This window comes from Bos indicus x Bos taurus, chromosome 8, assembly GCF_003369695.1.
Source record: "Bos indicus x Bos taurus breed Angus x Brahman F1 hybrid chromosome 8, Bos_hybrid_MaternalHap_v2.0, whole genome shotgun sequence".
Taxonomy (NCBI): Eukaryota; Metazoa; Chordata; class Mammalia; order Artiodactyla; family Bovidae; genus Bos; species Bos indicus x Bos taurus.
The window spans coordinates 70,685,352-70,697,896 of NC_040083.1; the positions used below are offsets into that span (position 1 = coordinate 70,685,352).

Consider the following 12,545-nt stretch of genomic DNA (forward strand, 5'->3'; position numbering starts at 1 on the left):
ACCTGTGTGTGCTCACACGTGCACACACACAAACACACACCCTCCTGGTCCTTGTTCACTGTTACCAAGCGTAGACAGATTTAGAAGAAACTTGTCAGAGGTCATCCATTAGGGGTTATGTTCAATTTCCTTTGTTAAAAGACATTTGAAATTATTACGGAAAATTTCCAACAGGCAGATGTAGGGAGAAGAGTATGGTGAGCCCCTCCCCCCGCCATGCATGCATCATTCTACTTCATAAATTAACATTTGGCCACTTTATTGTAGATGTCTCTTCTCACTTTACCTTTTTTTTTCCCCTTCGAATTTTGCGAGCATTATAAAACAATTCTTAGCTGTGCAGATGAGTTCTGTTGGCTTTTTCTATAGCCTCATATCCTTAGTGAGCTCGGGTCTGAGTAGGAAGGGGTTTTTGGACCTGGTGCCGAGCATAGTTTCAGCTGGGTTAGTCTCTCTGTAAGATGTTGGCCTCTCTCCTGCTTCCTTTCCTCACCTGAAAACAGTCCCTTGCCAGAAGGGAGAATCAGAGGTTAAAAAGTGCAACATCTTAAGTATTGTAAGTTTGGTTTTGTCTTTTAAGGTTACAGTTTATCTGCTCTCAGCTGCCTCCCATGCCCCATCAGACAGGAAATGTGTTCTGACCTTCCAGGATGTAAGGGGTCAGATGGGGAGGCAGGCTGCTGCTTCCTTGGGTTTAAGGTGATTCAGAGTCAATGACCAGTTAGTTAGCCCATGTCAACTGGGCAAGAGTTTTATTTCAACTCTTTTTTCAGGGGATTAAAAAAAAAAAAATGAAGTTCAACTCTCTCCTTTTCTCCTTGACATTATATCTTTATTCCTTTAGAATTAAAGCACACTGTATGTGTTTATCTTGCAGTGCTTGGAGACAATTAAAATTCTAAGCCTAAGGGACCACAGTATTTGTCCTTTGAACCACCAGTTACTTTTTATTAACAAAGCCTGAGTCCTCATTGGAGTTTGTCATCGAACTTGGGCTAACATCATTCGAGTGTCTCTTTCAAGAGCACTGAGACCCGGAAGCTAAAAACGCTGTCAGCGGGGTGGAGACCACTGAGAATAAAAGACAGGCCACGTGTCCAGTAGACATAGTGGGACAGAGGAGGGCAAAGGAGCCAGGAAGCAGGATTGCAATCCCCGGCGTGTGAGATGCCCAAGGCAGCCAGGACCTGGGGGATCAGCTCGGGGAATCTGAAGTGGCTGCCTGGTGTGGGGGCCACCTGAACCGAGTCAGGCAGGAGAAACATCAAGAAAGAGCCACATCCTGGCTCCTGGCACTGGGTCCCGGAGGCATGTGTTGAAACCGGGATGGCCGGGAGCTGGCCCCCTGGCAGTTTCTCGGGCTGGGGCTGGGTGTGTGTGCTAGCTGTCCATGCCCATGTCTAAACTTGCTTGTTTCTCTTTATGGCTTGGCTTCCCATCTCACTCCGACCCGGGGTGGGGCCAAACCCAACCCCCCTGCGGCCCGACCACAGTCGTGAAGCAACGCATGCAGATGTACAACTCGCCGCACCGGTCGGCCCTCAGCTGCATCCGGACAGTGTGGGGGACGGAGGGCTTAGGGGCCTTCTATCGGAGTTACACCACGCAGCTGACCATGAACATTCCCTTCCAGTCCATCCACTTCATCACCTACGAGTTCCTGCAGGAGCAGATCAACCCCTACCGGGGCTACAACCCTCAGTCCCACATCATCTCAGGCGGGCTGGCCGGGGCCCTGGCCGCCGCCGCCACCACCCCCCTGGACGTCTGTAAGACCCTCCTCAACACTCAGGAGAACATGGCCCTCAGCCTGGCCAACATCAGCGGCCGGCTGTCGGGCATGGCCAATGCCTTCCGGACGGTGTACCAGCTCAACGGCCTGCCCGGGTACTTCAAAGGTGTGCAGGCCCGGGTCATCTACCAGATGCCATCCACCGCTATCTCCTGGTCTGTCTATGAGTTCTTCAAGTACTTCCTCACCAAACACAAGCTGGAGAATCGAACTCCCTACTAAAGGAACGGGCTGTGGGAAGCGACGCCGGCGTCTTTGATTGTGCAAAGGCTTTCTTCCTGCCTGCACCCACTCCCCTGCCCTCACACCAAGATTGTTGGGGCACAGGGTTGGCAGGAGGGGCCTTCCGCGTGCCCTGATCCCTTCTTAGAAGGAGGAGAGGACAGGACAGCTGCTTACCCGATGGCCATCCGCTGGGACATACCAGGTGATAGCAGATGAGGGCAAGACCGGCAGGGGAGCGAGAAATTGCTATTTCTCTTCCTCCCCCACCCCGAGAGCGATGTAGCTTTTCCTTCAGTGTAGCATCTCCTCCCCTAGAATCATCCATAGATCACACAGGAGGGAAGAACGTGTGCAGTGACTGAAAACATTAAACAGGAAACAAGAAGTTATGTATATAAAAGTCCCAGTACACAGTATAAAATAGATGGATAATGTTTATCCTTTATTTTTCTATGTAGAAGTTTTTGAATTTGAGTGTGTGCCTGTGTGTGTGTACAAGCAAGTGTTACAGCTGAGAATATAAAGCTGTTTAAAAAAAATAGAGGGGCTGAGTTTTTCCATTAGGTTAAGTCACAGGGTACCAAAGTAGTACATTGCTCCATGTGGCCTAAAATTGTGTTGAGCTCCCCATGAAAGTTCCACTTGAATGTAAAATAATAAGTATAAGGTTTATATTTTGAATTTCTCTTTTCATAGGGGAAAAAGGTACGTTGAAAAAAAATAATACTTTTAGCTACTTTTTTTTTTTAATCCTTATTCAATCAGTCACCGTCATGTGCCTTTTCCCTTTGTCTTTTGCTGGAAATTCCAGGACCAAAGATCTGACCCTGGGGCTTTTCCTCTAGCTGTGAGCTCATCCCCCGCCACACACACACATACTGGGCGGCAAGCATGGCTCATGCTGGAGCACGGTGGCCCCCAGTGGAATTAGGGTGGCCGGTCTTACTAAAACCATTTCCTTCCCTTTGGGTGACGTGAATGTACGCCTCACAGAGCTAGCACTTAGAAGCCCTTGAAATGCCAGTGCTTGTTGGGCAGGCAAATGGAATCAATCCTACCTTGATCCTTGGACTTCATTCTCCATCCACATTTTAACCCAGGCACTTCAGGTATTCTTGTCTGTGTGTGTGTTGGACTCAGTCCTGATCTGTGTTTCCCTGTTCAGTTTTAGGGATTTTAAGAAACACAGGCAGTGTATCTACGACATTTATCTGTTTCCCCTGCCCATCACGAATGTCTCCCTTAAAAAGCCTCTCGCTGCCCAGGTTCTCCTAGCAGCTGCTGAAAGGACCTGGGCCCTCGTGCACAGTCAGGATGCCTCTTGAACCGTCTTGAACCTCGTGTGATACATGCCACCTGGGGACATGCCGTCTTGTTTTCTGAAATGGCACATCTGAGCCAGATTATCCCTGGGAGCAAATGCAAGCCTGTTTCCTTCAGCTATGCCTTCCCAGGCCTCTCTTCAAGACCTAGTGGCTTCGCAGTTTTCTTTTAAAATGAGTAGGAAGCAAGTGTGTGTTTTCATTCTGACTCGGCCTGGTCCTGACCTTGACCTTGGCAGGGTCCATGTTGTGCATTGTCACCAGGCTCAGACCCGGGTTCCTTGGGGTGTGCTCTCATTCTCAGGAAGAACTCAGATGGTCCTGGGACATCAGCATCTTGAGACCTTGCACACTGTGCCTCCCAGGATAGTTTGCAGGTTATGGACAGCAGAGACCCACATCAGACAGCTCCTACACGTGCCCGATGAACAGGGTCTTCTCCTGGGCTGGGAGGTTTGACTGCTGACCTGTCCCCTCTCAGAGGTAGCCCCCACCCCCATCTCTCCAGTGGAAGTCTGTTGCAACAAGCTTCCGTCCCACTCAGGGATGCAAAATGCCCACGGAGATCAAGCTGCTGGGGGAAGTGTTTACGTCTCTCTAAACATACCCCTAAACATACTCTCTGTTAGTGTTAACGTTAGGCAAATGGAAGAAAGACCAGGTCGAATTCTGAAATAATTATTCAGCCTCCCCTCCTTGTCCACTTCATACACCACCATGCTGCAGAATGTTCCTTATTTCTTAAGGATGAGTGTGCCTGTTGAATACAAATGTACTGCTGCTGCTTAACTTGCGAGATGCATGGCGTATGTTACCGTGCTGGGCCAGTGTCGTTTCTTAAATGCCCATCGTAAATACCATGGTTTCTGCCTCTCAAGTCATCACCAACTCTTGGAAGAAGGGGAGAAATGTGTGATTCTGTGTGGGGATGTTTCTGATGTGCTGCTACAGTTGTGACACTGGAGCTATGGAAAATAAAGCCTTGATCTTTGAAGTGTCGTGGGTTCTGTGGTAGGGATGTGGACATGAGAGGGAAGTGGATGGAGAAAAGGAACCTAACTCATGGGATTTGTGCCTCCTGCAGTCTCATGCATTAAGGACCAGGCTCTATGGCTTAGATGGAAAGTACCCTTCAGCCCACTTATCAAAACTGAAGCAGGTGGCCGCCTTGGCCAGCCCAGGGATGGTCAAGTGAGAGGCCCAGGGAATGGCTGGGAGCATCCTTGGGTTTTGCTCAGCTCTGCTGGCAGCTCTTCTATCTTTGTGGGACCACGAGGTTGAGAGGCTGATGGTACCTGTGATGCCCAACCCTCTTGCCTGCTACATTCATGCCTATCTTCTCTGGCTCTCTCTCTTCCTTCTTCCCTTTGGGCGTGTGCTAAGTCACTTCAGTCGTGTCTGACTCTTTGCGACCCTATGTACTGTAGCCCACCAGGTTCCTCTGTCCATGGGATTCTCCAGGCAATAATGCTGGAGTGGATTGCCATGCCCTTCTCTAGGGGATCTTCCCAACCCAGGGATTGATCCTGCGTCTCTTTCGTCTCCTGCATTGCAGGCAGATTCTTTACCAACTGTGCTACCCCTGGGGCTTCTTCTGATTCCTTTCTAAGTCCCACCTCCACCAGGTTCAGCTGCTTTCCCTCTGAGTGCCATCCTAATGTTCATGACAATATTCCAATAGCCATCTAAGGCAATAATTGGACAAGTACTCAAAAATGCCTATCCCAGGCTTGTTCATGAAAGTCAAATCTGGAAGCACACTGGATATCAATGAAGAAGTTAAATGACTGGGGACTTCCCTGATGGTTCCCTGATGGTTAAGACTTCGTTCACCTTCCAATGTGGGGAGTGCATGCTTGGTCCCTGGTTGGTGAGCTAAGATCCCACATGTCTCATGGCCAAAAAACCAAAAGGTTAAGCAAAAGCAATCTTGTAACAAATTCAATAAACTTTTATAAAGGGAGTTAAATGATTTATAGAGCGCCTGAGCTCTCCAGGTATTGTAGTGGGAAGGAAGGAATTTTCGCCAGGGACCCCAGATCAGATACATTGTTTAAAAACTTGGACTTTCCAATACATTAATAAAATTTGAGAATACTTCCAAGCTTAGTGATTTCTCTAGTGAAAGTGTTAGTTGCTCAGTCATGTCCAAGTCTTTGCAACCACATGAACCTTAGAGCCCACTGTCCATGGAATTCTCCAGGCAAGAATACCAGAGTGAGTTGCCATTCCCTTCTCCAGGATCTTCCCGACCCAAAGATCAAACCCAGGTCTCCTGCACTGCAGACAGATTCATTACTCTCTGAGGCACCAGGGAAGCCCAGTCATTTCTCGAGTCTTACCTCCTAAAAGTAACATTTTGGGGACATGTGAGCCCCCTTTTCTGAAGGAGTGGATATGTGATGACTCATCCACGGTTTAGAATTCCATGGTTATCTGTTGACATGGCTTCTTTAAAAGGCTCTTTACTCGTGGTTTTATTCACTGGTGGCAGCCATAATCTTTCACTTTCCATAGCGTGTGGGCCATCCGAGAAGAACTACTAGAGGATATAGGACACAAGTGCCACCTTAGGAAGGACAGTCCAGCCCATGACTGCGGTCCTCTGAAACTCCTATGTGAGAAGAAAAATTATAAATTCGAGATCATAGTGGAGATTTTGGGGTCTCCATCCCAAGGCAGTTGAAGCTTGGGCCTTGCCTTAAAGTTCTTGTGAATTTCTGTTGTCAAGGACTCACTGCTGAAAGCTCGTACTGCAAAGCAGAACGCCCATGAAGCTCAGGGCGATGGATTGTGAACGCTCAGTTCTTTGTCATTGTCACCCTGACCCTTGGTGGCTGTCTTTAAGAGAAGTGCTCACTCAGTCATGTCCGACTCTTTGTGACACCATGGGCTGTAGCCCACCAGGCTCCTCTGTCCATGGGATTTCCTCAGGCAAAAATACTGGAGTGGGTTGCCATTTCCTTCTCCAGGGGATCTTCCTGACCCAAGGATTGAACCTGAGTCTCTTGCATTGCAGGCAGATTCTTTACCACAGAGTCACCTGGGAAACCCCCATACTACACTTGATCTTAGCCAAAAGGTTTTGGGAGCCTTTGTTCTCATCATTTGTGTGTGTGTGTGTGTGTGTGTGTGTGAGAGAGAGAGAGAGAGAGAAGATTCTGGCTTCTGCTGAATGTTGAGAATATTCTTTTGAAGGATGCTTCTAGCGTTGGTTGACAGGTGACAGATGTATATCTCAACATTCAAGTTTTGAACTTCATGCAATCAGGTGAGTGAAATAGGACAACAAATCCTCTCCCTTTGCCTGATTGAATCTGTATAAAGTTTGGAATAAAATAATGTATACATTTTAATAAAAGTAATTATGGATACCCATATGCCATTTTTTCCTGTAGGGCTGGACTTCACAAGGTTTTAATGGATGTTGCTTTATAGTAACTACTTTCAATAACGAGAGTCCATGACAACTGAAATTACCTGGAATTCAAAGCAATGTCCAAACTTCAACTGCCTTGGGTCTAGGACTAAAAGAACATCACCAGTCTGGAGGCTGTTGACACTCAAGTGGTAGCAGCTTCTTTTGGTTCTTCCTGATTTTCTAGCATCTCCAGTGGTCTTATCCATGGTTTAATGTAGATAGCTAGGAAAAACCTAAACAGCAAAATAAAACCAGAGACATCATTTTGCTGTCAAAGGGCCATCTAGTTAAAGCTGTGGTTTTTCCAGTAGTCATGTACGGATGTGACAGTTGGACCATAAAGAAGGCTAAGCACAGAAGAATTGATGCTTTCGAACTGTGGTGCTAGAGAAGACTCGAGAGTCCCTTGAACTGCAAGATCAAACCAGTCAATCCTAAAGGAAATCAACCCTATCTTCATTGGAAGGACTGATGTTGAAGCCGAAGCTGTAAAACTTTGGCCACCCAGATGCTAAGAGCTGACTCACTGGAAAAGACCCTGATGCTAGGAAAGATTGAGGGTGGGACGAAAAGGGGACGACAGAGATGGTTGGATGGCATCACCAACTCATGGACGTGAATTTGAACAAACTCCACGAGATAGTCAAGGACAGGAAAGCCTGGTGTGCTGCAGTCCATAGGGTTGCAAAGAGTCAGACACAACTGAGCGACTGAACACAACAAAAAATAAGGAAAGTGTATAGTCAGACTGGTGCCTTAGCTGCTAAAGAATCCACCTGCCAATGTAGGAGACGCAAGAGATGGAGGTCTGATCCACGAGTCAGGCAGATACCCTGGAGAAGGAAATGGCAACCCGTTCCAGTTTTCTTGCCTGGAAAATCCCTTGGACAGAGGAGCCTAGAGGGCTGCAGTCTATGGGGTCACAAAGAGTCAGACATAGCTGAGCACACATGCATGCACACACAGTCTTTAGGCAGGGGCCAGGGGCTCAGGGCCAATTATATGACTCCTCATGTTTTCCCTCAAGCATTTGATAGTAAATTACACACAAAGAGGATCATGATTAATGGTCCTGAGATGACAATCGTACTGGGAACAACAGCCAGGAACAAAGAATGTTCTTGATGGAAATACGGGGCCAAACTCTGAACCTGTTATTCATTGTGGTAGAAAAAGTCCCTTCACACAGCTTGGAACATGGGGTTCTAAGCCTCATGGTGTTCCAGTGAGTGAGGGTTGCCAAAAGCACTCATTCACAGAAGTTCTTGGATGCTTACTCTCACGCTTCACTTGATCCAGCTTCCTATTTTGAAGAGATTATTTTTGCTGATTTGACCTAGGCCAAAAATCTTAGTTTATTGATGCTATCTTGTAGTTCCACCTTGACCTCTGTAATTCTTTCGTCTTTATGATCAGCAAGTTTCTGAAAGCCAAATTTGAAAAGCATGTAATTACCTCATACTGAATACTAATACAAGAATAATTTTTATTGCTGGTAGAATGAGGTAATTTATTTGCTCTGGTTCATTTTAACCATTGAATCATAGCAGATGAGTGCAGTTCAAAGACCTGGACACTGTCCTGTGTGTGTGTTAGTCACTCAGTCATGTCCGTCTCTTTGCAACCCAATGGACTGTAGCCGAACAGGCTCCTCTGTCCATGGGATTCTCCAGTCAAGAATACTGGAGTGGGTTGCCATTTCCGTCTCCAGGGGATCTTCCCAATCCAGGAATCGAACCTGGGTCTCCTACATTGGAGGCAGTTTCTTTACTGTCTGAGCCATCCTGATGGATACTAACTAGCTGGGTAATCTTGAGTGACCTTGGACATATCATTTAATCTCTGGTCTAGTTTTCTCACCTGCAACATGAAAGGGTTGGGTCAGATGACCTGTAATAGCTCCTCCAGCTTCGATAGCCTGTGTTCTTCTAATCCAGGCTCTATTCATTGTTTAAGTCTGTAATTAAAGTAAGATGACATGTTTTTTATGTGAGATGACAAGAAGAATCTTCGCAGGCCTTTTAGCCTACCTGCCAGAATGAATCATTCATTATTATTTTGCTTTACAGAGACTCACATCTCACTTCCTAAACTACTCTACAAATGAAATAAAAAATCAGGAACTCAGTACAGGCAAATGATGGATGTAAATGTATTTCACATCTTTGTTTTTACTGTATCTTTATTTTTTTTTATGACAGGTATTTTACATTTAATTTCTTAGTTCCATGAGGCTTTATGTTTTTACTGTATCTTTAATGGCTGCATCTCTATGCAGTGGTAATTGGATGATTTGCCTGTGTCATTCTAAATTCTGAGTGAGGGCTGTTGTCTGTGTTGAACTCCAGGTCAGGTGCCTGAAAGAAAATAGGTCATCTTGAGAACCTGCAGCTTCGGGAACGTGATACCAGCAAACCCTTGTTTTCACGTTGTACATCACTACAGGAAGAAGTCAGTGAGGTCTTCCTGTGGCATTTTTTAATTGTAGAGTCTATTATGTCTAAACTTTTGAAAATTACATACTTTAATTTTTAGAACAATTTTTGGCTCACAGTAGAATCGAGGTACAGAGAATTCTCATACCTGCTGACCCTCTACATATGCCAGTCCCCCCCACGATCAACATCCCTACCGGAGTTGTACGTTTGTTACAACTGATGAACTTACATTGACACATGGGGCTCACTCTTTTTATTGGATCATAATTGCTCTACCATGTTGTGTTAGTTTCTGCTGTACAAGGAAGTGAATCAGTTATTTGTATACAGATATCCCCTCCGCCACCCCCATCCCACCCCTCTAGGTGATCACAGAGCACTGAGCTGAGCTCCCGTTGCTGCACAGCAGCTTCCCACTAGCGATCTATTTTATACCTGGTAGTGTATATATGTCAATGCTACTCTCCCAGTTTGTTCCACCCTCCCCTTCTTCCCCTGTGTCCACATGTTCATTCTCTATGTCTGCCTCTCTGTTCCTGCCCTGCAAATAAATTCATCTGTACCATTATTCTAGATTCCACATATATGCATTAATATATGATATCTGTTTTTCTCTTTCTGACTTCATTCTGTATGACAGACTCTAGATCCATCCACCTCTCTACTAATGACCCAATTTCATTCCTTTTTATGACTGAGTAATATTCCACTGTAGAAACCCTCTTGCACTGTTGGTGAGGATGTGAATTGATACAGTCACTATGGAGAACAGTATGGAGGTTCCTTTGAAAAACTAAAAATAGGGTTCCTTCCTGGTGGTACATTTTATGGGTTTGAAGAAACGTGCAATGACGTATGTCCACTATTACAGTTTCACTGCCCTAAAAATCCTGTGTGCTCTTCTGTTCATCCCTACTTCCCTCTAACCCCTGCAACCATTGATCAATTTGCTCCTCCATAGTTAATGACTTTTCCAGAATGTCATAGTATACAGTATATCATCTTTTCAGAGTGGCTTCTTTCAATGTATTTTAATTTTCCTCTATGTCTTTTCATGGCTTGATAGCTCATTTATTTTTAGCATGGAACAATATTCCATTGTCTGATTGTGCCAGTTTTTTAAAATTTATGTTTAATTGGAGGATAATTGCTTTACAATGTTGTGTTGGTTTCTGCCCTTTAGCAACATGAATCAGCCCTAAGTATCAGCCATAAGCCCCCCACCCCATCCCACTCCTCTAGGTTTTCACCAGGTTGAGCTCCCTACATTATACAGCAACTTCCCACTAGCTATCTGTTCTATATATGGTGATATATACGTTTCAATGTTACTCTCCAATTTGTCCCGCATTCTCCTTCCTCTGCTGTGTTCACAAGTCTATTCCAATTTTTTTTTTTTTTTTTAATTCATTCACCTACTGAATGACAACTTGGTTGCTTCCAAGTTTTGGCAATTATGAATAAAGCTGTTAAACACAGGAAGCCCAGTCTGGCGCTCTGTGATAACCTCAAAGGGTGGGATGGGGGCAGGAGAGGGAGGCATAAGAGATAAGCAATATATGTATACCTGCGGCTCATTCGCGTTGTTGTATGGCAGAAACCAACACAATATTGTAAAAATCATAGAACAAACCAAAAAAAAAATTGAATAAAGCTGTTATAAACATCTGTGGGCTGGTTTTTTTTTTTTGAGGACATAGTTTTCAAGTCCTTTGGGTTGAAAGAAATGTGATTATCAAATTATATGGTAAGATTATTTTAGTTTTGTAAAAAACTGCCAAGCTGTCTTTCAAAGGGGCTACCATTTTGCATTCCCATCACAAGCAAAAATCAGCATTAATTGTGTTTTGCAAACCCCTATTGAGTTTGGAATGCCTTAGGGCAGGAGTTCCCAGCCTCTGGAATCTAATGCCTGATGATCTGAGATGGAACTGATGTAATAAAAATAGAAATAAAGTGCACAATAAATGTAATGCACTTGAATCATCTCAAAACCTTTCCCCAACCCCAGTCCACAGAAGTTTCCATGAAACTGGTCCCTGGTGCCAAAAGGTTGGGGACCACTGCCTTAGGCGTTAATCAACACTGGATTTAGGGTGAAATGGCAACCAGTCCTGTAAATTAGAGTGGAGGAAGGGGGTGTTCAAGAAGCTTGTAAATGTCATGTGTGAATTAAGGATTATATCTGTAAGAGTAGAGTATTCGCTCAGTCGTGTCTGACTCTTTGTGACCCCATGAACTGCAGCCCACCAGGCTCCTCTATCCATGGGATTCTCCAGGCAAGAATATTGGAGGGGGTTGCCATTTCCTTCTCCAGGGGATCTTCCCAACCCAGGGATCGAAGCCGGGTCTCCCACTTTGTAGACAGACGCTTTACTGTCTGAGCCACCAGGGAAGTCTTATATCTGTAAGGATGTCATCAAAATCAGTTCAGTAGCTCAGTCGTTTCCGACTCTTTGTGACCCCATGGACTGCAGCACACCAGGCCTCCCTGTCCATCACCAACTCCCAGAGTTTACCCAAACTCATGTCCATTGAATTGGTGATGCCATCCAACTATTTCATCCTCTCTCGTCCCCTTCTCCTCCTGCCTTCAATCTTTCCCAGCATCAGGGTCTTTTCAAATGAGTCAGTTCTTTGCATCAGGTGGCCAGAGTACGGGAATTTCAGCTTCAACATCAGTCCTTCCAATGAATATTCAGGACTGATCTCCTTTAGGATGGACTGGTTGGATCTGCTTGCAGTCCAAGGGAGTCTTCTTCAACACCACAGTTCAAAAGCATCAGTTATTTGGTGCTCAGCTTTCTTTATAGGCCAACTCTCACATCCATACATGACTACTGGAAAAACCATAGCTTTGATTAGATGGACCTTTGTTGACAAAGTAATGTCTCTGCTTTTTAACATGCTGTCTAGGTTAATCATAACTTTTCTTCCAAGGAGCAAACATCTTTTAATTTCATGGCTGCAGGCACCATCTGCAGTGATTTTGGAGCTCCAAAAAAGAAAGTCTCTCCCTGTTTCCACTGTTTCCCCATCTATTTGCCATGAAGTGATGGGACCAGATGCCATGATCTTAGTTTTCTGAATGTTGAGCTTTAAGCCAACTTTTTCACTCTCCACTTTCACTTTCATCAAGAAGCTCTTTAGTTCTTCTTCACTTTCTGCCATAAGGGTGGTGTCATCTGCATATCTGAGGTTGTTGATATTTCTCCTGGCAATCTGGATTCCAGCTTGTGCTTCTTCCAGCCCAGCGTTTCTCATGATGTACTCTGCACATAAATTAAATAAGCAGGGTGACAATATACAGCCTTGACGTACTCCTTTTCCTATTTGGAACCAGTCTG

At 45.2% G+C, this 12,545-nt stretch overlaps 1 protein-coding gene across 3 annotated transcripts in view; it reads left to right on the top strand.

Annotated features, from left to right (window-relative positions):
- The window catches only part of SLC25A37 (solute carrier family 25 member 37), a 47,606-nt gene extending 43,273 nt beyond the window's left edge, over nt 1-4,333 (top strand). For all 3 annotated transcript variants that reach the window (XM_027549932.1, XM_027549933.1, XM_027549934.1), the window contains one exon: nt 1,494-4,333. In XM_027549932.1, the coding sequence (XP_027405733.1) occupies nt 1,494-2,014 (521 nt within the window). In that variant the 3' untranslated portion in view covers nt 2,015-4,333. The remainder of the gene's footprint in view (nt 1-1,493) is intronic.
- The last annotated feature ends 8,212 nt before the right edge of the window (nt 4,334-12,545 follow it).